Source organism: Canis lupus, chromosome 26 (genome assembly GCF_048164855.1).
Source record: "Canis lupus baileyi chromosome 26, mCanLup2.hap1, whole genome shotgun sequence".
NCBI classification, from domain to species: Eukaryota; Metazoa; Chordata; class Mammalia; order Carnivora; family Canidae; genus Canis; species Canis lupus.
In genome coordinates, this window is record NC_132863.1 from 4,945,732 (window position 1) to 4,971,100 (window position 25,369).

General features: G+C 37.3%; 1 protein-coding gene across 10 annotated transcripts in view; it reads left to right on the forward strand.

Annotated features, from left to right (window-relative positions):
- RALGAPA2 (Ral GTPase activating protein catalytic subunit alpha 2) overlaps positions 1-25,369 on the forward strand; it is a 327,019-nt gene that overhangs the window by 128,159 nt on the left and 173,491 nt on the right. For 9 of the 10 annotated variants that reach the window (XR_012018147.1, XR_012018153.1, XR_012018148.1 and 6 more), the window contains 5 exons: positions 99-239; positions 10,792-10,926; positions 12,401-12,498; positions 17,260-17,350; positions 18,725-18,901. Coding sequence is in view for 2 of the 10 variants with exons in the window: in XM_072799835.1 (XP_072655936.1) it covers positions 99-239; positions 10,792-10,926; positions 12,401-12,498; positions 17,260-17,350; positions 18,725-18,901 (642 nt within the window). In the remaining 8 variants the exon portion in view is untranslated. The remainder of the gene's footprint in view (positions 1-98; positions 240-10,791; positions 10,927-12,400; positions 12,499-17,259; positions 17,351-18,724; positions 18,902-25,369) is intronic. The other variant, XR_012018149.1, reaches the window with a different exon arrangement.

Here is a 25,369-nt window from a genome sequence, read left to right on the forward strand (position 1 = left end):
AAATATTGAAAGGAAGCCCAGAAAAATGGTAATTAAAAAAAAAAGTGAAAGATCCTGATGTGCTTCTGACATAACTGTTACTTTATCTCTCTTGGAAGCTAAGCGAAGCCAGTCTATCAGCAACTGTGTCCACCTTTCTGAGGCTTTGCCTGCCACTAAAAGCGTCCCGCTCCTCCTTCACACCGTGAGCGCTCTCTTACCTGGTCTGTCTTACTCCTCTTGTTCTCACAGGCTGTCAGGTACTGTAATGCTATCTCTTGTCCATCAATGTCAATGTCCCTGGGCTTCTCCTGCTTGCCTCTGGGCCTTGCTTCCTTTGTCAATACCCTCCCCCCACCCCAACCATGCATGCATGCCTGGCCATTGCAGTTTGCGTTTATTTTCAATGAATATTAATAACTGTTTTTATGTAGTTAGATGTTTAGTAGCAATTAGACAGCCAAGAAAAACCTCTTCACACCACTGGTCTTTGCTTTCACAATTACAAAGGATATAGGATTTTGTGGCCCGTAGTTTTTAACAGTGATGTCAGCAGAACAAAGTTTTGAGAATATCAGCGTCAGAATGCTTGCTGTGCCTCCCCAAAATGAATATCAGGAAAAATCATGTAGATAAGAACTCCTTTGAATTAATAAATTATAATCCTGTATAAAGTAAAAATGTTTATGGAGATTCAAAACAACTATTAAGATTTGAGTTAAAAAAATGATGCTAAAAAGTGCTAATTTTCAAAGCAAGGAAACATTGGTCTTCTGCTCCAGCCAATTAAAACTGAGTTTAGCCACATGTGGTTTGCACATAGTGTATTTTCTGGATTATTAAGACATTATGGCACCAAAAGTAGTGTTATTTGGCACAAAGGGCCCTACGTTACAATGAATAGTTAAGCCCAAGTCTAGTTACTTTTCAGTGATTCTATAATGAATTGAATCTTCACGCTAAAGAGGGACATGTTTTCATATTCTTTCTATTTTCAGAAAGATGGTATTGTAGATTAGTAGTTATTTAGTATTATAGATAGTCTGCTGTGGCTTTCTGTAGCACTAAATCATATACTATGGTGTAGCAAAGTAGAATCAAATCTTAATTTCCCTGATGAATACGTAAGATATCATATTATTTAGTTAACAGAATATGAAGGAAGAAGTTCATTTTATTGAGACTAAGGATTATGTTTCTTAGAAAATACTTTTCTCTAGTAAATACCGAAGGTGAAATACAGTAAGAATGGTAAGATGGTCACCAGTTATTTAAATTACTCATGAGCATTAACTACTTGATAGTTTGGTTTTAAAAAAAAAAAAGTGCTACTGCCTAGAGGTGATTAATAAAGTATTGAAAATAGTTTGCTTTCTCTTTGGGTGATATATACCCAAAAGGAATTCTTTTCATGGTGAAAAGTTTTTGTTTTTGACAGTCCATTTTAACCCCATATTGTTCCCTTTCTTTTTTCTTTTTTTTATTGTTCTCTTTCATAAAGGTTTCTACTAGTTTGTCCAGAATATTTTCTCACAAGAAGCCTATTTCTGTTTGTAATCTCATTTGGAAACTTTTTTCTCATTCACTGTTACATTTTAGTTAACTCAGATTCTTGATTCCCATTTATACATACACAGTTCCAACAGAAGTTAAATATGATTTGGAACAGTGGTTCACAACTAGGGATGATTGTGCCCCCCAGGGAACATTTGGCAGTGTCTAGGACATCTTTGGTTGTCACAGATGGGGCAGTGCCACTGGCATCTAGTTAGTGGATGCTGCTAAACAACCTCTAGTGGCTGCACAGGACAGCTCCATCATGAAGAACTATCTGACCCAAAGTATTAATAGTGCTGAGGTTGGGAGACTTGATTTAGAGTGAAATGAAGCAGGAAATGCTGAGCCAGTATTTTCCTGCCTTTGCCATCCTTATTCCTGGTTTTAAAGCACAAAGGATAAAAGGGACTTAACAATGTAGTGACCTTGAGAACAATCTGCTATTCCATTTGTTCTTTACTATTAAGGTGATGGCATTTTCCTTTGGGACTGTCCTGCCAAGAGCAGTGCATATCAGTCCTGTCTTAGATTGCACATTCTCACTGGTTGGCATACTGGAACATGGAATTTGTGTTCTAATTTAAATCCTTGTGTGTTGGCATATCTTGCTTACCTGTTGCTAAGTGTAGATACTTATAATGTTGACTTTCTGGCCACAAGTTCTTTACTAGAAAAATGATTGCTCATTTGTTTTCATTTGTTAACATTTCTTGTTTTGTTTCTAGTCTATATGACTATACAACATGCCAAAATTGCTTTAATAATATAAGAAATAGAGAATTACTTACCTTCAGCCATTATTGTATTTATTCTGTTCCCGTAAAGACACTTGCTTTGTGGCATCAGAATTTTGGGAAAGTAATAACCACCTGTATTCCATTTATATGAATAGCTATATAAACAAACATGTGAGAGATAGAACTGACAGTTTCAGTGACTTTCCTACTTCTCCTTTGTGGGAATAATTCTTTCCAGCTGTTTTATTGCTTTTATGTTGGGATATTTATCAATCTGTAGTGCTTATAGGTTATGCAGACTATAGATTTTGTTTTAGGGCCATTGTGATAGTAGTAATTAGAGAATCAGTGATCTTCCCTCATTCTGAAAGCATCTCATTGGTACCTAAGTGAAAGCCTTATTTAGCTGCTTCTGCCTCTGGTTCTCAGGCTTTTAGGTATTACTGTCAGGGTTTGAACAGGTTCATCTTTAGACCTCATGAGAAACTTCGGATGTTGAGTTGGCTTCCATGTCTTCTGCTTTTTATAGGGTCAAGTCAGTATTGTGTACAATGCTTTAAAAGGAAATTACACTATTAATTTTGCCTTTGCAACCCTGTATAAGGGATAAATGGAATCCAGAATTTTGGTAATTGAAGAATGAGTCTCACTTCATTTAATAAGATTAAGGAAGCCTTAGATTAAAGAGTAGTTAAAGTACTTTGAAAAGTAGTCAAACGTGTGGATTACATGGAAGTTTCTAAAGACTTTGCACACTTAATTTAATCATGTGAATTTTTCTCTCAGTGGGGGAAAAAAGTGAAGTAATTCTACTTTGGTATTTTCCTGGTGTTTTGAATTGACTTTGGAAAGCAATGATTTAGTGGTCGTGTGGTATAACTTATAGTATCAAGAAGCTAGAAGGTTAGTGCTTTTAAACTTTGGGTTATTAGGTTAGCAATATTTGAGAGAAAGTGAATGATTTGATGAGTCTGAGAATTTGCTCTTTGAAGTAATTCAAGCAAATTGTGTGATACTCAAGAGAGAATTGATTAGACCTACCAGAATCTATAATGTAATTTTTATATAACTTAGATTGTTCATTTCTGTATGATTATAAGATAATCCTGTATCTTGATATTTGCATATCAGTGTTAAAATGTTTTAATTTGTTATAAAAAAGCAACTGCTCCAGTTGACACTGAAATGGGAGCAGCTTTAACAAGCAGCTCTTTCTTTTAAAAAAAAGTTTTCTATTGGAGTTCAATTTGCCAACATTTAGCATAACACCCAGTGCTCAACCTGCCAAGTGCCCCCCTTAGTGCCCATCACCCAGTCACCCCAACCCCCCCACCCACCTCCCTTTCCACTACCCCTTGTTCATTTCCCACAGTTAGGTGTCACTCATGTTTTGTCACCCTCGCTGATATTTTCACTCATTTTCTCTCCTTTCCCTTTATTCCCCTTCTCTAATTTTTATTTTCCCCAAATGAATGAGACCATATAATGTTTGTCCCTTTCCGATTGACTTATTTCACTCAGCATAATACCCTCCAGTTCCATCCACGTTGAAGCAAATGGTGAGTATTTGTCATTTCTAATGGCTGAGGAATATTCCATTGTATACATCTACCACATCTTCTTTATCCATTCATCTTTCGATGGACACCGAGGCTCCTTCCACAGCTTAGCTATTGTGGGCATTGCTGCTTTAAACATTGGGGTGCAGGTGTCCCGGCGTTTCACTGCATCTGTATCTTTGGGGTAAATCCCCAGCAGTGCAATTGCTGGGTCGTAGGGCAGATCTATTTTTAACTCTTTGAGGAACCTCCACACAATTTTCCAGAGTGGCTGCACCAGTTCACATTCCCACCAACAGTGCAGGAGGGTTCCCCTTTCTCCACATCCTCTCCAACATTTGTAGTTTCCTGTCTTGTTAATTTTCCCCATTCTCACTGGTGTGAGGTGGTATCTCATTGTGGTTTTGATTTGTATTTCCCTGATGGCAAGTGATGAGGAGCATCTTCTCATGTGCTTGTTGGCATGTCTGTGTCTTCCTCTGTGAAATTTCTGTTCATGTCTTTTGCCCATTTCATGAATGGATTGTTTCTTTGCTGTTGAGTTTAATAAGTTCTTTATAGATCTTGGATACTAGCCCTTTATCTGATATGTCATTTGCAAATATCTTCTCCCATTCTATAGGCTGTCTTTTAGTTTTGTTGACTATTTCTTTTGCTGTGCAGAAGCTTTTTATCTTGATGAAGTCCTAATAATTCATTTTTGCTTCTGTTTCCCTTGCCTTCATGGATGTATCTTGCAAGAAGTAGCATGGCCATGGCCAAGTTCAAAAAAGGTGTTGCCTGTGTTCTCCTCTAGGATTTTGATGAATTCTTGTGTCACATTTAGATCTTTCATCCATTTTGAGTTTATCTTTGTGTATGGTGTAAGAGAATGGTCTAGTTTCATTCTTCTGTACGTGGCTGTCCAATTTTCCCAGCACCATTTATTGAAGAGACTTTTTTCCAGTGGATAGTCTTTCCTACTTTGTCGAATATTAGTTGACCACAGAGTTGAGGGCCCATTTCTGGATTCTCTATTCTGTTCCATTGATCTATGTGTCTTTTTTTGTGCCAGTACCACACTGTCTTGATGATCACAGCTTTGTAGTATAATCTGAAATCTGGCATTTTCATGCCCCCAGCTATGGTTTTCTTTTTTAATATTCCCCTGGCTATATGGGGGTCTTTTCTGATTCCACACAAATCTTAAGATGATTTGTTCCAACTCTCTGAAGAAAGTCCATGGTATTTTGATAGAGACTGCATTAAATGTGTAAATTGCCCTGGGTGACATTGACATTTTCACAATATAAATTCTTCCAATCCATGAGCATGGAATATTTTTCCATCTCTTTGTGTCTTCCCCAATTTCTTTCAGAAGTATTCTGTAGTTTTTAGGGTATAGATCCTTTACCTCTTTGGTTAGGTTTATTCCTAGGTATCTTATGCTTTATCCAGCAAGGCTCTCATTCAGAATAGAAGGAGAGATAAAGAGCTTCTAAGATGGGCAGAAACTGAGAGAATATGTGACCACCAAACCAGCTCTGCAAGAAATATTAAGGGGGACTCTGTAAAATAAAGAGGAAGTCCAAGGAAATAATCCACAAAAACAGGGACCGAATAGGTATCATGATGACACGAAATTCATACTTTCAATAGTAACTTTGAATGTGAATGAGCTTAATGATCCCATCAAAAGCTGCAGGGTTTCAGACTGGATAAAAAAACAAGACCCATCTATTTGCTGTCTACAAGAGACTCATTTTAGATGTAAGGACACCTACAGCCTGAAAATAAAAGTTTGGAGAACCATTTACCGTTCAAATGGTCCTTGAAAGAAAGCAGGGGTAGCCAACCTCATATCAGATAAATTAAAGTTTATCCCAAAGACTATAGTAAGAGATGAAGAGGGACACTATATCATACTTAAAGGATCTATCCAGCAAGAGGACCTAATAATCATGAATATTTATGCCCTGAATGTGGGAGCTGCCAAGTATATCAATCAATTAATAACTGAAGTTAAGACATACTTAGATAATAATACACTAATACTTGGAGACTTGAATACGGTGCTTTCTACAATTGATAGATCTTCTAAACACAGCATCTCCAAAGAAACAGGAACATTAAATGATACACTGGACCAGATGGATTTCACAGTTATTAACAGAACTTTACATCCAAACGCAACTGAATACACACATTCTTCTCCAGTGCACATGGAACTTTCTCCAGAATAGACCACATACTAGGTCACAGATCAGGTCTTACCCAATACCAAAAGATTGGGATTGTCCCCTGCATATTTTCAGACCATAATGCTTTGAAACTAGAACTAAACCAAGAAGAAGTTTGGAAGGATTTCAAACACGTGGAGGTTAAAGACCATCCTGCTAAAAGATGAAAGGGTCAACCAGGAAATTAGAGAAGAATTAAAAGGATTAATGGAAACTAATAAGAATGAAGATACAACTGTTCAAAATCTTTGAGATACAGCAAAAGCAGTCCTGAGGGGGAAATACATTGCAGTACAAGCATCCATCCAAAACCTGAAAAGAACTCAAATACAAAAGCTAACCTTGCACCTAAAGGAGCTGGAGAAGGAACAGCAAATGAAACTCACCCAGCAGAAGAAGACAGTTTAATAAAGATTCGAGCAGAACTCAACGAAATAGAGACCAGAAGAACTGTGGAACAGATCAACAAAACCAGGAGTTGGTTCTTTGAAAGAATCAATAAGATAGATAAACCATTAGCCAGCCTTATTAAAAAGAAGAGAGAAAAGACTCAAATTAATAAAATCATTAATGAGAAAGGAGAGATCACCACCAATACCAAGGAAATACAAACAATTTTAAAAACTTATTATGAGCAGCTATACGCCAATAAATTAGGCAATCTAGAAGAAATGGACGCATTTCTGGAAAACCACAAACTACCAAAACTGGAACAGGAAGAAATAGAAAACCTGAACAGGCCAATAAGCAGGGAGGAAATTGAAGCAGTCATCAAAAACCTTCCAAGACACAGAAGTCCAGGGCCAGATGGCTTCCCAGGGGAATTCTATCAAACGGTTAAAGAAGAAACCATACCTATCCTACTAAAGCTGTTCGGAAAGATAGAAAGAGAGTACTTCCAGACTCGTTCTATGAGGCCAGTGTCATCTTAATTCCAAAACCAGACAAAGACCTCACCAAAAAGGAGAATTACAGACCAATATCCCTGATGAACATGGATGCAAAAATTCTCAACAAGATACTTATCAACAGGATCCAACACTACATTAAGAAGATTATTCACCATGACCAACTGGGATTTATCTCTGGGATGCAACGCTGGTTCAACACTCATAAAGCAATCACTGTGATTGATCATATCAACAAAAGAAAAAACAAGAACCATATGATCCTCTCAATAGATGCAGAGAAAGCATTTGACAAAATACAGCATCCATTCCATTTCGATCCAAGATTGAAACTCTTCAGAGTGTAGGGATAGAGGGAACATTCCTAAGCATCTTAAAAGCCATCTATGAAAAGCCCACAGCAAATACCATTCCCAATGGGGAAACACTGGGAGCCTTTCCCCTAAGAACAGGAACAAGACAGGGATGTCCACTCTCACCACTGTTATTTAACATACTACTAGAAGTCCTAGTCTCAGCAATCAGGCAACAAAAAGAAATAAAAGGCATTCAAAAAAAAAAAAAAAAAGGCATTCAAATTGGCAAAGAAGAAGTCAAATTCTCCCTCTTCGCAGATGACATGATACTGTACATAGAAAACCCAAAAGCCTCCACCCCAAGATTGCTAGAACTCATACAGCAATTCGACAGTGTGGCAGGATACAAAATCAATGCCCGGAAATCAGTGGTATTTCTATGCACTAACAATGAGACTGAAGAAGAGAAATTAAGGAGTCAATCCCATTTACAAGCAGCTCTTTCTTAACAAAGAAGAAGCCAGCAGAGGGAGCCCAAGAACTGTTTAAAATAGAAAAAAAAAGTATCAAAATATTTTTTGCATTCATTTGTTAATTATGCAAGACATATATTGATATACACTTAAAGTGTGAGTGTGCCAAAAAATGAACATTTGCACATCAGGTTGGGTTTTAATTGTGAAATAAGGAGAATTTATTTTTCCACACTCTATCACTTAATAGTCAACTATAGGGATAGCACAGGGCACCAGTAGCACACCAGCCCTGACAGCATGTTTGACATTGTGATTCTCCTCTTCCTTTCTACCCTCATCACAGATGCTCCCATCCTTACCACTTCCGGTGATTTCTGCAGTCTTGGACTTTCTCCATCTGAGAAGTCCCTACCAACAGTTTTACAAAAACAAAGCCTTACAGCTGCATTAGGCCAGTCTTTTGGGAAGGCATACCAGCTGGTGATGGCAGGCTCTTCATCTGTCTGTTGTGTTGAGGACCAGTGGGGACTCTTGAATTTGGAAGCTATGGTGCTGTGACTGTTCTGTATCCCACCAGATGGCAATGTTCTTTATCTTTAAAAAGATGCTGCCAGTGTTGGCCTTCCTCTTATTTGTTTCTGCTCCTAGCCCAGAAACCACCATCTACCAGTTTTTGGCATCAAGTTTAAGTGAATAAAACCCACTCTTCCCACTGTCCATAAAAACTGGCATTTTCCAATTATTTTTTAGAGAATTAGGAAACTCTTGGGCTCCCTCTACTGATATTAGATTAACAAGTAGGTTCATTAACAAATATAAACAGTACCCAGAAGGTTTCAGTGTCTTGCATAATTAGAATAAACAATGATTGAAGACAACCGGAAGGGACTGGTCCCACAGTATCCTCTGGCTTCTGTTGCCTAATGCTGAAGAGCCTAGAAGCAGACCTGTGAAAAGAGCCTAGTCTGTTCATGGGGATTTGTGGGGAGATCACAGATAAGTACATCTTGTGTCTCTGTGGGACAATGAACAGTTCTGGCTCATCAAGAGAAGAGAAGGGCAAAGACAAGCTGGAAAAGATGCACTTTAATGGGTCTGTGTATTCTTACTACTTTGGCCTTTGTTTGCTTGTGCCTCAAATTCAGCTTCCTACCATCAGTGTCTACATTTAGACTGTGGCCCAGTACTCTGAATTATAAGTGAAGCATCACACAAATTTCATAGTTTTGAAGTCTCATAACTTATATAAGTGTACTTTAAAATTGGAATTTCTAGCAGCAATGTCCACAATAGCCAAACTGTGGAAGGAGCCTCGGTGTCCATCGAAAGATGAATGGATAAAGAAGACGTGGTTTATGTATACAATGGAATATTACTCAGCCATTAGAAATGACAAATACCCACCATTTGCTTCAATGTGGATGGAACTGGAGGGTATTATGCTGAGTGAAATGAGTCAATCGGAGGACAAACATTATATGTTCTCATTCATTTGGGGAATATAAATAATAGTGAAAGGGAATATAAGGGAAGGGAGAAGAAATGTGTGGGAAATATCAGAAAGGGAGACAGAACATAAAGACTCCTAACTTTGGGAAACGAACTAGGGGTGGTGGAAGAGGAGGAGGGCGGGGGGTGGGGGTGAATGGGTGACGGGCACTGAGGGGGGCACTTGACGGGATGAGCACTGGGTGTTATTCTATATGTTGGCAAATTGAACACCAATAAAAAATAAATTTATTATTATTTTTAAAAATTGGAATTTTTATTTGGATAGTAAAAATAAAGCAGCAACCATTTTTTGAAGTCCAGTGTATTACATTTAGAATCTTCCTACATACAGCTTCTTGATTAGGAAGAGCCAGCACTTTGGCTTGTCTTCAGAGTAAAGAGTTACACTGAGGATGGCACATGGGCAGCGAGCTTCATTTCAGGTGAGGGAGTGGGTAACACTGCTAGGTAAGATAATACAAGCTGAATTTTGATCCATCTTATTTTAGAAGGAGTAAAGCTTCAGCTAATTAAAATTTTTGGAAAATATGTTACAGCTCTATAGATGTAAAGTTTCATGACTCTGTGCATGAGTGCTGAGGGATGCAGTGGCAGGTTTATATACAGGCAAGTCCTTTAGGAGGGGTGTCCAGGTAGCTCGGGAGGCAAGGAGGCAGGCAGGAACAGTTCTATTAGCATGGAGGAGTGAGCAGCCAAAAGGAGATAGTAACAGGTGCAGGTGGGCTAGGATTGCTTGAGACTAAAGTGAGTGAGAGCTCCTGTGGGGGGTCACATCTATGGGGTGAGGTCAGATGGAGTGGTTTATTTGCTGAAGAACACAGGCTTGACTGTACAGTGACAAAAAACCTTGGCAGGAGACAATTGGTGCAGGCAGATCTTTATTTCAGAGGGACTCTCTGGAGCCACATAGTAACGAACTCATTCTCTAGGAGAATATAGTTTGTAATAATGCTAGCTATTACTCCCCAATGGTCAGTACTCATCTATGGTTTTCTATTTTGTGACATTTATGTATTGGTTCTCTAAAAATACCAGTGGATCATTTTTGTACTTAGTGATTAATTCAACATTGCATTTGATGGCATAAGTTATTAAGTAATTAAAGTATTTTATTTAGTTGTGCATTTATCTGTTAAAAAGAGTAATAGAATTGAAATTCCCATTTCCTTTTATGTTCCTAGAGAGGGGTATGTGTGTGACTTTCTACTCTCAAATTTACCTATTCCATGTATCTCCTGGTTCTCTCGTTCCTTGGCATTACTGTCCGTTAAATTCCAGGTGACTTTTACAGGTCTCAACCATTTCTGCAGCTTTTTTTTCTTCACTTTGAAAAATAAAATGCTTTGCAGAACTTAAAATGTATTCTTGGAGTGGAATATTACTGTTAATAAGTATAGAAACTGTATGTTATAAATGCAGAATATAATATATAATTTTTGTGGGGAAAAAAAGTATCTAAAACTACATTTTTAGAATCTGTTCAAGTGGTGAAATTATTTTTAAAAATCTTGAAATACACCTCTGCATGTTTTGTGTTTGTGCCCACAGAAGTGGAAGAATGTCAGCAGTCAGAAAATGCACCTGCAGCTGAATCTGGCTGCCTGGTGGTGGAGCAGCAGCACATCACTCGGAGCAGCAGCACACCTGATGTCACTGAGCCACTGCACTCAGATTCTTCTCAGGGTACGAAGTAGCTGCAGTTACTAATACAGGACTGCATATCCTGGCTGAGAAGGAGCTGCATGCCATATTGCTTTCTACATTAATCCTAATCCTACTTAATTTATTGTAAGGGAACTTTCTTTTTAAGTTGATTGCAAGGATGTGACTTCTGGCAAGGAAATAGTGTCACTGTTTATTTGAATACATTTATCTAAATTACATATAGTTAGGTGCACCTCTTTAAGAATAGCCTGTTTGAGGACTGGAGAGAAGTCCAGAGGAGCTGGAACAGCGGGGAAGCAGAGAAGGCTGCAGTATAGAGTCAGGGAGGGCAGCAGAATGAGGCAGGAGGCAGGGGAGGGGTATATGGGAAAGGGCTGGGCTGTGTGAGGAGAACGCTAAAGGTTGGCCGTGAGCATGGAGGGCTAGCTGGAATTGTGAAAAAGTTTACTAGCAGCTTGTGGATGGTCTGAGGTTGAAACAATAACTTGTGATAGCATGCATCTACATGATTTCTCTGACACCTCTCAGCAACAACAGAGCATGGAAAGCCAAGAGGCAGATGACTAAACGTAAACAGTGAACAATGTGGTTTTCAGGGAAAGTGCATGTTTCAGTCGTGTCTGGTGCCAATGAGCATGCTTATCATTTAGTTCTAGTTTCATCAGTTAAGTGAGAAATAAACCAACTTCCTTATCAACAAGTTATAGCCTCATTGAAAGAGTAGGGAAGTGTTCCCTCTTAGAAATCTTCTTGAAATAAGAAAATACAATAAGAAATAACTTGAGATATGTATTACCTGAAAGATTTCCTATTCTCTGAAAGGTTCTGTGTAAGACTGTTGTTATTTTTCTTCCCCTTAAATATTTGGTAGAACCCATCAGTTGCCTGGAGTCTTAGGAAGATTTTAAAGTACCATTCAAATTAATAAGTCATTTTAAGACTATTAAGATTTTTCTTTTCCTTTTTGGATTCAGATTAAATTGTGTGTGTGTGTTTTTTTAGGAGTTTGTTCCATTCGAGTATTTTTTTTTAAAATTTATTGGCCCTTATTTGAATGTTTACAGGCTTTGTGGTGATATTCCCATTTTTATCACTGATTCTGGTTATTTGTGCTTTCTTTCATCAGTCCTTACTCTTGAGTAATACTGAGCCAGATTACTGCTCTATTTTCCTGTCAGCTCACCTGGCCTTGTGGCTTTCCTCTGAGATCCCTTTCTGAAGGCCCCTAAGGAGAGGTCTTGTTGCCCTCCCCTGTGCTAACATAATGTGCTATGCTACAGTGAGTAGCATTCAATTCACTCTCTTAAAAGCTCTCTGTGGGTCAAAGATTCTATAGAGTAGATTTAATCCGTAGGCTACCAGTTTGCCAGATCCATAACTCCTGTTTTTACGGATTGTAGGATATCTAAATTTGATTAGTTCTATGTAAAAATATTTTTTCAATTTTATCATCTGAAATTTTATTTTGTAAATTTCCCTCCCAAATCTTTAGGCCCAAAGGTAGAAAACTTACAGACTTTGAGTTCTTCAGAGTCCAGGCCTATTCAAGAAAATAAAGGACATGCGAAGAAAGAACATGAAGGAATAACAGTAAGATATTTTTAAACTGTATCACTTTGTTATTAAAAATAAGCATATAAATTATTGGCGAAATAAATGTATTAGTGGCAGCGATACTGCCTTTTAAAACATTTCTCCATTTAGATGGGTTATTGGCAATTGGTTATTGGTTATTGAAATCTCTTAAAGGCTTTCCTGCTTTCTGTGTAAAATTACAGTCACATTATAAAAGTAGAAAAAAGTTAGCATTAAAGTGGAATTTACCTTCTGGTCTGTATATGGTACTCTATATTTTTAAGCATGCATCCTTGCTTGTCATACATATATTCACATTCCCTGTTCCTAATACTGCTTTAGGTAGTATGCTCTACCTGACACAAGTTGCTAGATAAATGAATTTTTGCAAAGATCAGTTATAATTTCTTTTTTTAGAAAAATGCAAAATAGCATTTATCATTTTTTTAGATCAAATATGAAGTATAAAGATGAAAATTAAAAAATAACCCATATCTCATACATGCAGGTAACTCCTGTTTAGTCATTTAAAAAAATGTAGTATATATAATAAAAACTCAAACATTATTGAAAGGTGCAAAATAAACAGAAACCCTCTCCCTAGCCCTCCCTCCCCAGAAGATAACCATTGTGAAGTTTTTCTGTATTTTTTAAAAGGGCATATACCAGTTTATGTATGTATATTCTGTATATATGTGTAGGTATAGTTCAACAATATATACATATATTCCATACATATATGTATATTTCAACAATCAGATAAGCACCTACATGCCCACCACCCAGTTTAAGAACTAGACATTTTCCAGTGCTGTTGCTTTGGTCTGTAAGTTCTTTCCTTGTCCCTTCAGAAAGCAGCATTATGTTGACTTTGTGTTTATCACATCCTTGCTTTGCTCTGTAGTTTTGCTCTATATATATGTATTTCCAAACAATATTCCTTTTGTTTTCCTTATTTTTAAACTTTATTAAAGTGATAATACTGCTTTGTTCACTTAGTTACGTATTTATAAGATTTATCAACAATGGCATATAGCCTGTTTTCTCTGCTGTATGACAACCCACGATGAATATGCCACAATTTATTTTTTCATACTCATGTTAATGGATATTTAGAGTGTTTCAACTTTTTTAATGAAAAATATAACTATGTATATTCTTGTATATGTTTCAAGATCTACATGTTTGAGATTTTCATTACGGTGATTATCTAGGAGTGGAATTAATGAGATCTAAAGTAGAAGAATGTTTTTTACAAGAGAATGTGTGTTTTCTGAAGGGATTGCACCACTTATAATTCTGCCAGCAATGTGTTAAGAGTTCCCATTCATCCACATTCTTACCAACACTTGCTATTGTCAGATTTAAAAATTTTTGAGTCAGGTGGGTGAAAATGGGATCTCGTTTTATTTTGCATTTCTTCAATTACTAATAAAGTTTAAAATCTTTCCACATGTTGATTGACCATGTGTGTTTCTTGTTATGTCTTTGCCATGCCATTTCCTATTGATTTTTTTTTGTCTTTTCCTCTTTTATTTGTACTAATTCGTCATGTAGTCTGAAGACTGATCCTACTTTGGTTGCATTTCTGGCAAATACCTTCTTCCAACGTGTGGCTTATATTTTTACTCTTTTAAAGATGTCTGCTGATGAACAGAAGTTCTTAATTTTGGTATTTTTGTTCAACATTTTTATGGTTAGGTTTTATGAAAATCTTAAAATGCCAACTCTATAAGCATAAAAATATTTATAAGTGTTTCAGTTTTGCTGTACATATTTAGGTCTTTCATCCATCTGGAATTGATTCTTGCTTATGGAGTGAAGTAGGATCTAATTTTATTTTTTCCCACATGGATAACCCCATTTATCTAATTCATTTCTCCTTCATTGATTTTTCAGATGACACCTTTCTCTCTTATATACTTATCTTGACTCACTGGTTCCTTTGTCTCTCTGGACAATAAGTACAACATCTTAATTAATAGTTGCCCTACTTCTTTCTCCCTTCTTCCCACCTTCTATTGGAAGCTATTCTACTGTCTTGTCTTCCATTGCTGTTATTGAGAGTTCTTCTGTCCATTCTGTCCATTCTCTCCAGTTGTTGTTCTTTGCTGTTCTTTGTCCTCGTCCATCAGTCTTCTTGCATTATATTTAGGTGCATTTTCTTTTGACTTATACATTTGTCATTTTTGTATATGCTGTATGCCGTATACCATGCATCTGTGAATGCTTCTTCCTCCAGTGTTTCTGGAAAATTCTTGGTCATCATTTCTTCAAATACTACCTTTTTTGTTCTGTCAGTTCTTTTTTTCTGGAATTTGGGTAGAAATGCATTTAGACTTTCTCATTTTGTCTTCCATGTTTTTGTCACCTTTCATATTTTCCTCTCTTCTTGGCCGCCTTCTACATTCTGGGTAATTAATCAGATATGTTTTTGTTCAGTAGTTCTCTCTTTACTCTCTTATATAGAGTTGGCTGTTTAATACTTCCACTGAGTTTTATTAGTTCAATAATTTATAACTCTTGCTTCTAAAAGTTCAGGTTAATTCTTTTCAGGCATTTCTTATAATTTCTAATAATTTCTTGTTGCTTGCTCACTTTTGTGATTCCCATCTTTTATTCCTTTAAAATAATCACAAATTAGAATTCTAAATTCTTTTTCAGATTATCTGAAATCCTTGGGTGTGGCAATAGGGTCCAAATCTGGTATTTGTTGTTTTTGAGACTCTTATAACATGATGATTTATTTCCTTGGATGTTTGGTGATCTTTGATTGTGAGTTCCTAGCTGATGGGTCTTCATCTACAGAAAACCTGGATGTATGAGGTGATGGAGTTTCACCAGGACAACACGTACATTTGTTTCTTCCAGGAACCAAGAAGTGCTACTTTAGTCCTGGACTTTCAGTGTTTTTGCTCGTGGCAGTGGTAATACTAGATTTACCCTTATGACAGCCCTATTTCACTGCTCTGGTTTTTGCTTAGTTTGTGAGGGGAGTGTGGATCACTGGGAGGTTTATTCTACTTCCTGTGAGCTTGAAATTCTTATGTTAAATCTAGTTCTATAGCTGGAAGAAATTCAGTCTTGTATAGTCAGAAGCAGAAGTGCCCACATTCTGCTTTTTAGTTAAGGAAAGATCCTGGGCATGTTTCTATTATCACATTAAGTATATATATCATCCTTCTTTAAGGCTGGGTAATATTTTTTCATGTGCTATTAGTCTTCTGAATATTTCATATATGACCTACTTTTGTGTTTTAGCTTCATAATTATTCTTTTAATTATACATCTCAGCCCTTCCTTTTCATTCCTTTGCTTGTTTAGTATTCTTCCTTTTAGTTGACTCCTTGAACCCCAGGTTTTCTATACACTTTGCACTGGAGGACCTTAAATTTACATCTTCATTCCTGACTTTCTCCTCTATCTTGCTAGTCCTGGATTTTTGTTACCTGCTTACAGTACCTTTGCTTTGAGCATTTAGCTCAAAGATGAAAATTAAAATATCAGAAATCTTCTAAAGTTTCTTTGTTCTTATGCTTTCTTCTTTGCTTCTTTCCTTCCTCCCACCCTTCTTTCCTTCCTTTTCTCCTTCCTTCCTTTGTTATCATCGTTCTCATGGTCCCCTAGATTCATATCCTTTTGTGATTTAATTTTCCTTCACTCTCATATATAGCTCTCATATAAGCTCTTGTCTGTCCTTCTGCAGCATTCTCTTATTTGTCTCTTCTTCTCCTTTTCTACCATCTAAAGCTATATCCTTTCATTCCTTAATCACTACAATTCCATTGCAGTTTTCTTCTTAATTTTAATCTATCCCACAGATGACGACTAGACTTACCTTTCTAGTTATATTTTAATCACGGTAAACTATTGTCTGGGACACACAGTTGTTCATTTTGTCAATATTGGGTTGAAATTGTAGCCTGATGTTGAAGGCCCCCTGGCAGCTACCTCTTTTAGAAGGTGGTCTGCATTTTCTTCTTAACATTTTCCTTCTTCACCTGACTGCCTTGCATGGCCTGCTATATAATCAGCTTCTTTTCCTGCACATAGAACTTGCTGATTACCACTCAGTGCTTCCTGCCTTGAATCCCCTCCTGCCTTCTCTCTACCACTTCATGTCTGTTGCCTTCTTGAACAGCTCTCCTGTAACTGTGAGCCAATTAAGGTAACACTTTATTCTGCATACCTTTTAGAGAGCATATTTTGCTTATGTACACTGTAATCATTTTGTGTAATGTGTGTTTTGTCTCCAAGCAAGTTATACATTTTAGAGTATACAGATTGCCTCCAAATGTTTTAGTTCTCCGATGTTTTAGTGTGGAGTTGCCCCAGAAGGTCTGCTGCACATTTAACAAGGAGGCACAAAGTGACCTTTAGATGTCTGGGTAGAGTTTACGCCTTCCTTGCCGGCACCATTCCTGGGTAACCTAGCCTTCTGCAGAATTGGTTTCACTATGTATGTGTGCTGAAGGAGAGGTACAAATAAAACTTTAAATTACTTCCATAGAAATTGGCATCTCTTCTCAGTAGATCAACTTAATTGGATGCCACTTGACAAAGGAGAAGCCAAAAGTTTCAGACCTTGAGTAATTTATAATTCAATTACAATAATTTGTGAACACATATCCTTCAAATGGAAAACATCATTCAATTTTTTTGTTGCTATTATTATTGTTTGTTTCTTTTTCTTTAGAAATGGAGACTAGAAACTTAACAGTCTTATAAAAATCAGAACTTTCCTGTAACAAATGCATTATTTCTTTTTGTCTAAAGATCTTAGTTCGAAGAAGCAGCAGTCCTGCTGAATTGGATTTAAAAGATGATTTGCAGCAGACACAAGGAAAATGTAGGGAAAGACAGAAGAGTAAGTTCCAGGAAATGCGGTTTGTGTTTGTCTAACTTGAGTCAATCTATTTTATTCTCTTCTACTTTCTGACTTGTATGATATCCTCTGAAGAGACATGGTTGTGAAATGGGACATTTTTATTCCTGGAATCCCAGGATTGATGGATGGTTAGTTCACAGGTATAGTAAAACAGATCAGTCCATTCTGTGTGTCATAGAGGCCTGTCCTTCCACCCTGGGCCTTTCTCCAGCTGAGAGGCACAACCAAGGTCAATGGAAGGGTGAGCAAACAGACCCAGAAGGAAGAATGATCTTCCCAGAAAGTTCATACAGACTTGGAGCAAAATGCCTCAGAAAGACATTGAAGTCAATGGTATAAGTATTTAAAAAATGAAATTTGGTTCAAATCCTTAGACGTATTATATACCATAAACTATAGCCCTAATAATCTGCTTCTCTGAAGCCAGCTTCCTGGCTGCCCCCTTCTCAGAAGCACAGTAAACATCTCCTCCAGATCTAGGGTGGTTTTGGTGGAGGCAGAGGAGCTCTTCTTAGGCTTCACCTTCAGATTCTTTTGGCTTGGAGTTCTGCGGCAGATGAAGTTAGGGACCTAGCAGGTTGGTTACTGGGGCAACTGGCAGTTCTTGGCACGTGAATAGAGGACAGCAGATTAGAAGCAACAAGGCTGAGGGACTGTCAGCAGCAAATAAAAAGAGCAGACAGAAGAGTGAGCAGACAGGGGGCAACTTTGCACTGTTGGGAAGTAGAAAACTTGGAGGAGCAGACTGTCTAGGTTTGGTTTGTGTCAGACTAAATAGCTTTATAAGGCTTAATCGCCTTTGAAAGCATCATTGTATTATGACAAATTAGAACTTTTTAGTGTTTAAAGGGGAGAATTTCTTTTGGAGAAAATCTTTTGCAGTTGGACACCTCATCCCCCAGTGAGCCTGATAATTCACTCTGAATTTGGGTTTAAACATTGAACCACAAGGTAAAAAGCATCCTTAGGCTCTTGTAGGATAAATTTGCATTTGTGGTGAAAGACATTCCCACACCTTCCTCCACCCATGCCCATTTCATAGTGGAGTAAGTTGCAGTAGAAAGCTGAAGGACTTGATGTCATCTTTTGGGCATATGGGGTAGCTGAATTGAAAACTCCCTTGAAAAGAATGTCCCTTGGTGAGATGTAAGGGAGCTCCTAATGACGATTAATGGCCTGCACCTGGGAGCTTTATTTTGTTGACCAAGATTCCCACAGAGTCTGCTTTTGAGCCACTATCCCCTAAACTATTCCTGCTGTGTCAACTGTTCAGTCACTTGCATGTTGGTAATGGGGAGCATTCTGATTTCCAGCTATTTGTTATCTCATACTTCAGTTCTTCCATTGTACCAGGTGAAAGTATCAGCAGTGACACAGCTCTGGGCTATAGCAATGAGGCAGAGCTGTCCATGAGCCCATGGTCAACCTGTGAGGAAGACCCAGAACTGAACACTCCCACAGATGTTGTGACTGACTCCGATGCCCGCCATTGGTTACAACTGAGTCCCACCGATGCTTCCAACTTAACAGGTAACTGCATCTTTGAAAAAGAGGCATCAGTGTTACCAGTTGGGAATCCCAGAGTTAACCTGGCTGCAAGAATTCTAGGAATCCTTTGACACAATGATAATGTGGATGCTACCTCCAATGAAATTGATGTGGCAGTCCCAACCACCTGTTCATAATCAGTCATGAATTCTCAGACTCCTGTGTGGAGAAAATCCTAAAACAGTGGTCAGACATGGGAGGAAGCAAGCCATCCCAATGACCACTGACCACCATGGGAGGGAGTGATGATACTCATGCCAAGCCTCTGCCATCCCTGACCAAATTTGCTTGACTCTGGAAACAGAGAAAAATAATTTATCCAACCCACATGTATCACAAATCACAAAGAGTTTGAATATCTTATTGATTAATATTTTCTTTAATTTTTACAATAAAATGACACATACAAGGTAAATTGTGACCTACATGTAAATGATGGGGTGTAGTAATAAAATAATCACCAGTAAGCCTGCTACCCAACTTAAGAAATAGATGGATCCCACACAAGTGAAGTTCTCTCTAGGCCCTTTCCAATCCCTTTTATTCTCTCGTCCTCCTGTCACCATAGTCCCAATTTGTTCAATAACAATTTTCTTGATTTCTTTATAGTATTATTTCTTTATAATTTAGATTTTAGACTTCCAAAAAATGATATATTCTGTGTTTTTTGCTACTTTCCCCCTCTGAGTATTACATTCTTAGAATTCATGATAGGGATTCCATTAAACGTGTAAATTGCCCTGGGTAACATTGACATTTTCACAATATTAATTCTTCCAATCCATGAGCATGGAATATTTTTTCCATCTCTTTGTGTCTTCCTCAATTTCTTTCAGAAGTGTTCTGTAGTTTTTAGGGTATAGATCCTTTACCTCTTTGGTTAGATTTATTCCTAAGTGTCTTATGCTTTTGGGTGCAATTGTAAATGGGATTGACTCCTTAATTTCTCTTTCTTCAGTCTCACTGTTAGTGTAGAGAAATGCCACTGATTTCTGGGCATTGATTTTGTATCCTGCCACACTGCCAAATTGCTGTATGAGTTCTAGCAATCTTGGTGGGGGGTGGGGGGAGTCTTTTGGGTTTTCTATGTAGAGTACCATGTCATTGGTGAAGAGGGAGAGTTTGACTTCTTCTTTGCCAATTTGAATGTCTTTTTGTTGTCTGATTTTAATGTCTTTTTGTTGTCTGATTGCTGAGGCTAGGACTTCTAGTACTATGTTGAATAGCAGTGGTGAGAGTGGACATCCCTGTCTTGTTCCTGATCTTAGGGGAAAGGCTCCCAGTGTTTCCCCATTGAGAATGATATTTGCTGTGGGCTTTTCATATATGGCTTTTAAGATGCTGAGGAGTGTTCCCTCTATCCCTACACTCTGAAGAGTTTCGATCAGGAATGGATGCTGTATTTTGACAAATGCTTTTTCTGCATCTATTGAGAGGATCATACGGTTCTTGTTTTTTCTCTTGCTAATATGATGAATCACATTGATTGTTTTACGAGTGTTGAACCAGCCTTGCATCCCGGGGATGAATCCTACTTGGTCATGATGAATAATCTTCTTAATGTATTGTTGGATCCTGTTGATAAGTATCTTGTTGAGAATTTTTGCATCCATGTTCATCAGGGATATTGGTCTATAATTCTCCTTTTTGGTGGGGTCATTGTCTGGTTGTGGAATTAAGGTGATGCTGGCCTCATGGAACGAGTTTGGAAGTACTCCATCTCTTTCTATCTTTCTGAACAGCTTTAGTAGAAATAAGTCAATCGGAGAAGGACAAACATTATATGGACTCATTCATTTGGGGAATATAAAAAAAATAGTGAAAGGGAATAAAGGGGAAAGGAGAAAAAATGAGTGGGAAATATCAGAAAGGGAGACAGAACATGAGAGACTCCTAACTCTGGGAAATGAACTAGGGGTAGTAGAAGGGGAGGTGGGCAGGGGATGGGGGTGACTGGGTGATAGGCACTGAGGTGGGCACTTGATGGAATGAGCACTGGGTGTTATTCTATATGTTGGCAAATTGAACACCACTAAAAAATAAATTTATAAAAAAAAAGATAACTGAATAGATTACAAAGGCAAACTTTCTGGAGCTGCATCCAGGCTTTGCCAATGAATTTTGGGGTGGCCTTGGGCAAGTTAATCTCTCTATAATTTCTTTTTTGTAAAATGTGGGTAATAATAGTCCCTATTATAGGGCTGTTGGAGGAATAAATATGTAAACACGTAAGTCAGGTGACCAGTACAGTGCATGTGGAAGCATTGTGCAATTTTAGCTGTACACCTGCACGCACACACACACGCACACAAGTCCTTCCTGGCCTACCATATTCATGCTTATGTGCAGATCCCTTTTAAGAAAACAACAGCAAACTAGAAAGCACAAATTGCTAAAAATCATTTTAAAATTGTAAATAAAGGCTAAAATTTTGGCTTAGTTTTTTTTTCTTTTAACCAAGCAAAGTTTGGTTTTCATTAATATGAAATAATATTTAACCAATCTCTAATATTCTTGGAAATTGCTGATGGAGTAATATCAAAATTTAATAAAATGTACATAGAAAACTGGTGTAGATAAGACTAAGAAGTATGATCTTAATGTGTCTTTAATGTGTATTTTAATTTAGAATAAATTCATGAACAAAGAAAAACAAACCATTTAACTGTAAGTGAATAATGCATTGCCTTATGATACTGTAGTGCTGTCAAAAGACAGTGGACATCTTTGGCCTACGTTTTCAAAGCTGCCAATGGTAGAAGCCTTTCAGAGTCAGTGAGAAAATGATTGGCAAAATCATGTGCTTAGTTTTATAAATTGTTGGGTAGCAATTGGTGCTTCTCAAACTTTATTCTTTTAAAAATTATTTTAAATTCTTTACATATAATGATACATAGATATATATAATAACTTTAAATAATACTATGAATTTATAAGAGATATAACCATTTACAAAGACTTAAGGTATCTTCTCTGATTCTGTTTGGCAAGCAGGCCAAGTCTTATAAATGCTATTTTAGAAATGAGGAAACTGAGACCCAGAGAAATCATATTATCTAGCCAGAAAGTAATTGCCAGAGTTGGAACTGGCTTCCAAAGTGTTTTGACTCCAGTGCAGTGCTATGTCTACTCCTTTCTACTACATTGCTGTTCAAATTACTACTGCAAACCCCTTTAAAATTATTTGAGAATTATTTATACATTTATGGAATAAATGGCTTCTTTGGATCCAGTATACAGATTATCTAAGGGAAATCATCATTATAGTACTGTCAAGGGCAATCATGACTTTTCAATAAGTTGAATTTACTTAAGAACTAGCTTTAATTATTTTTATTGAAAAGAAAGAAAATTGGGTGCCTACTTCTTTTGTCTGTCCTTTGGAAAGATTAGTTTAGATCCCATTTCAGAGTATGCGTGGGACAGGTCAATTTAATAAACTTGTGTGAGGTAATCTTATATGATGCACTCTATGTTGTGATTAACTCCTCCAAATACTTAGTTCTTCTTTGAAATACTAATATAGAGAATCAGTACACTCAGTTCAATAGTTCATCTTGTAATCTGTGAAAAGGACAAACTGTAATATGATAAGGTTTAAGGATTATCACTGTTCTGAATTTAACTTTCTGTTCTTAAGAGAACGATTTCTTCATAAATATACAGAATAAAACTCATGTTAGCCTGATCTTTAGGACATGCAAAGAGAATGATCAAACAATTTGAGTGTATCTTTTTTTTCTCATTGAATAAGCAAGCCTACCAATTAGGATAATAAACTGCTTCTAAATTCTTGAATTCCTTCATCACTGGCAAACTAATAGTTTTGTATTTGTTTTCTCATTTACATTATTATGTGTTTGCTGAAAATAACAGCTAACTTTATTTTTCTTCTTTAAAAATAAGAATTTGTTTTAATCAAATATGGTAAGACATAAAGACATAGAAATAATTGCTATGAGGGTAAAATTTTATACTCACAGGTCCCTGGAAATAGGGCCATGGTGATCCATGCTGGGGCAAGAGGGAACACGTGGAGAAGCACAAGGAGTTGGGGGAGAGAGAGAAGAAAACATAGGCAACAGCCTTTATTGTCATTTCAAGGCAAGGCCGATGAAGCACATTTAAGATTAGCTAGTTTGAATAAATTCAACTGACTTTGGAGCATTGACCAGCTGCCTGGTACCTGCCCTGGAGTGGTTAGGCCTTGATGTGTAACAGCTGGATAAAGGAGATATTTGGGACATATGAGTGTTGGATTGGTGGGTTTGCATATAAAAGACACATGAACTGTTTGCTATCTCTAGGAGTTAGCTAATCCTCGGAGGAGTGGTCTCTTCCTGGTCAGGAAAACCCTAGATGGCAGAGCATCAAGAATACAGAAAATAATAAAACATAGCTAATACATAATTTTTTTTCTCTTAAGGTAATGATTTTAGAGGGGGGGTATTTATGACTTTATAGTGGGAAGCAGTATTGCTGTTGACCTCATCTCTTATTTAGTATATAAATTTACAATCTAGAAATACTGATATTGATGCTATAGGAAATAAAAAGATGAGTAAGTCATAGCCATGACTGACTTAGGAGCTTACCAAGAAGATAGAAGACATTTATCCTGATAGCCACAAACAGTGTGATAACTAGAGTTTCTTTTCTTTTCTTTTTTTTTTTAAAGATCTTATTTATTTATTCTTAAGAGACACACAGAGAGGCAGAGACATAGGCAAAGGGAGAAGCAGGCTCCATGCAGGGAGCCCGACATGGGACTCAATCCCGGGACTCCAGGATCATACCCTGGGCTGAAGGCGGTGCTAAACCGCTGAGCCACCTGGGCTGCCCGATTCTAGAGTTTCTTAAAGTTTTAATCACAAGGATAGACAGTATGACTAATGGAATGGAATATATAGAAAATATATATTGAATCCACACAGGCATGGAATTGTGATATATGAAAGACTTGGCATTCCAGATCTGACAAAGAATATATTGTTCAACAGATGCCTATGGACAGGTATTTAGCCATATGGAGAAAAATGAAATAGAATCTCTACATCACACCATGCTCACAGATGGATAAAATACTGAAATGCGAAATGATTTAAAAACTTCTGGAAGAAAACACTTCCTAAAAATGTAGCTAGGACCTTGAGTTAGGGAAGATTTTCTTAAACAAGATGGAGAAAAAAAAGCTTTCAATCAATAAGAAATATTGATTGAAATAATCAATAAGAAATATTGATTGAAATTAATATCAGGGATCCCTGGGTGGCGCAGTGGTTTAGCGCCTGCCTTTGGCCCAGGGCGCGATCCTGGAGACCTGGGATCGAATCCCACGTTGGGCTCCCAGTGCATGGGGCCTGCTTCTCCCTGTGCCTATGTCTCTGCCTCTCTCTCTCTCTCTCTCTCTCTCTCTGTGACTATCATAAATAAATAAAAATTTTAAAAAATTAATATCAATCATTAATTCAATTTTAGCATATTTTAAATTTTTTTCATTATCAGAAAAACTAAGAATTCTAAGGGTTTGCAGAATTCCAAAGGGTACAAGCCAGCTTTGATGCTCTTTCCTTTCCAGGTTCCTGTCAGGTCAGTGATACATTTTAAGATAAGGTTCAATAAGATATTGTATCAAACATCTTAGTTTATTTGGAGGAGACTTATTGGTATTCCCTCACTGGAATATGAGCTTTAGGAGAGGGATGTTGTCGGTTGTGGTCACAGCAGATTCTTGGCTCCTAGGATGGTGCATAGCAGGAGAGAATATTCAATAAATACTTAAATCAATAATTGAATAAGCATTAAGCTGCAGGCTACTGTTTTATTTAGTTAAAAATAGCAATTAAATTTTAACCTTTTTTAAAGAATGAAAAATATATAAGGTTCAGTTTCAAAATCTCTTTCATTTAGAGTATTCATCACAGTCCTGCCTCCAAATAGCTGTGTATGTGAATTTACATTCACTGTTAACCTGCCACCAAAACTGTTCTTGGCAGGAACAAGGTGTCCTCTGCCATTGTGCACATTTTCAGCATTTTCACTAGGCTTTAACCTACCTGGAAGACATGAAATATTTTTTAACAGTAATAGACTACTATGGGCTTGGTTGCTCACCTTCTAAAATCTTTAAAATGAATAGTGTATGTTTGGAAAGCAGATGAGGAAGAAAAGGAGTCAGGCTGTAATGGTGGTCAGTAGAAGGCCAACCAGCTACTTCTCCACTTTTGATATCAAAATCCAGGCCTGATTTTTCTGGTCCCAGAATGAAGGTGTTTCAGTCGAGCCTTTGGGTTTGTGCCTTTCATTTAGTTTTCAGACTGGAATGGTAACTCATTTCCAAAGTGCTAGCTATGTTTCTTCTTCTACGAAGTCTACATAAAATTGCAGCCATGTGAAATCTCCATTTGGTCTCTAAGGACCTTGTTTTACCAATTACCAAGACATTTCATG